This window comes from Sinocyclocheilus rhinocerous, unplaced genomic scaffold (assembly GCF_001515625.1).
Source record: "Sinocyclocheilus rhinocerous isolate Xijiao unplaced genomic scaffold, SAMN03320098_v1.1 scaffold2172, whole genome shotgun sequence".
Classification (NCBI taxonomy): domain Eukaryota; kingdom Metazoa; phylum Chordata; class Actinopteri; order Cypriniformes; family Cyprinidae; genus Sinocyclocheilus; species Sinocyclocheilus rhinocerous.
Genome location: NW_015662992.1, coordinates 35,382 through 36,966, shown reverse-complemented (window position 1 = coordinate 36,966; position 1,585 = coordinate 35,382). Strand labels below are relative to the sequence as shown.

Here is a 1,585-nt window from a genome sequence, read left to right as displayed (position 1 = left end):
CCCCCAAGAAAGTAAAATTTGTGAAATTACAGAACTGGTATGATCTGAATCAGCAAGTTCTTGTTTAAATTGATATTAATGGAATCTTTATGTATGCGTTTTAAATATGTAAAACAATATATGACTTGACGGACCTTATGGTTTATTTCTGTATTTGTTTTCAATTTTATATGCTGTCTGGAGTTCAAATGTTTTATATTTTAGATAAGAGGTTTAAAATGGATGAGTGCTGGCATGCTATTATTTTAAATATGTAGTTAAATACAAATTCATCCACAAAACCTAAAATCAAGCTTTTCAATTGATGTTACAGCTTATATCACTACTGGGAAAGTGGTCACAACACCCCTCATTGTACTTGACATTTACAAGTTGCGTCTAAGAAATATATTTCAAAAACTACCTTAATTTGTAGCATACATGTGTGGATGCAAAATCAAAGTTTGTAAGCATAAAGTACACCGTCTGTAACACAGAGTTACAGAAGGTCAAACAAAATGAGTTACAAGTCTCCCGGTCTCCCAACAACGCATTATTACGTGCTACAGAAGACTAGCGAGTGAACAACGAGCTCTCAAGTTACAAGTTTGCCAGCACGGATAAATCGAGAAAACAAACCAAGATAAACAAAACAATAAGATAAGCTGAGAAAATAAAGCAGCAGAAATGAATATAGGTAAAATATAAACTCTCACCCTGTCGAAATCATATATGGAAGACAGCACCGAAGCAGACATTTTCTATAGCGACTTCCAGCTTAGGGGGAAAAAGTTTTCGGATCGAGAAGGATCCTCGTGTACTCAGAGAAATCCACGGCTGAATGGGGTTTGCCTCTTCAAACGGAGTCGTTAAGGCGCTGGAGTTCTTTGGAGTTGAGCCCCACAGGTTTTGGAGAGTGTCGTACATGGGCAAAGTTTGCACATGTATATAAATGCGTTGCAGCTGCTGAAAGGCGGAGCTCGACAAAGTTTCAAGTGCGAACGAAGCCCCGCCCTTTCCGTCACGTGGTTTCGGTAACTCCCTAGACTTCATCCACTCCAGCGCGCATTGCCTGCATCGAGAGAGACAATCAACACTACATAAATTCAACTCGGGTGCTTGCAATCTGACTCTCCTCTAGTTCCCCGCAGGAGGTCTGACACTAGATTCTTCCTTTTTAAAACGGAATTTTAAATAGTATCTCCATCTAAGCTACTTCCAAAATGGCACACCTACGAGTAATGCACCACAGACTGCATATTGTTGTTTACAGATTTTTGCATAGCCTAATATAGTGGTTCTCAGTCCTGGTTATGGAGAACCTCACAGCCTTGCACATTTTGCAATGGATATCTCCCTTATATTTGACACATTCATTTCAGGTCTTGCAGCCTTTACAATGCCCCCTGTTTTGAAATGTGATTTGACATTATAATACATTTTTGGAATATATTAACACTTTTTATGTGGAGTTTAAGTCAGAAATTAAGATGTGTACAGTTTTAGATTTTTTTTATGCTTTTGAAAGAAGCCTCATTCTCTCAAAGTTTGTTTGTATTTGATCAAAACTACTGTAAAACAATAATATTGTGAAATAGTATTACAA

At 37.5% G+C, this 1,585-nt stretch overlaps 1 protein-coding gene across 1 annotated transcript in view; it reads right to left on the bottom strand.

Annotated features, from left to right (window-relative positions):
* Positions 1 to 1,207, bottom strand: part of LOC107728722 (zinc finger protein 36, C3H1 type-like 2-A) — a 3,164-nt gene extending 1,957 nt beyond the window's left edge. The window contains exon 1 of the mRNA XM_016539015.1: positions 696 to 1,207. Coding sequence (XP_016394501.1) covers positions 696 to 737 — 42 coding nt within the window. The 5' untranslated portion in view covers positions 738 to 1,207. The remainder of the gene's footprint in view (positions 1 to 695) is intronic.
* Between the last annotated feature and the right edge of the window lie 378 nt (positions 1,208 to 1,585).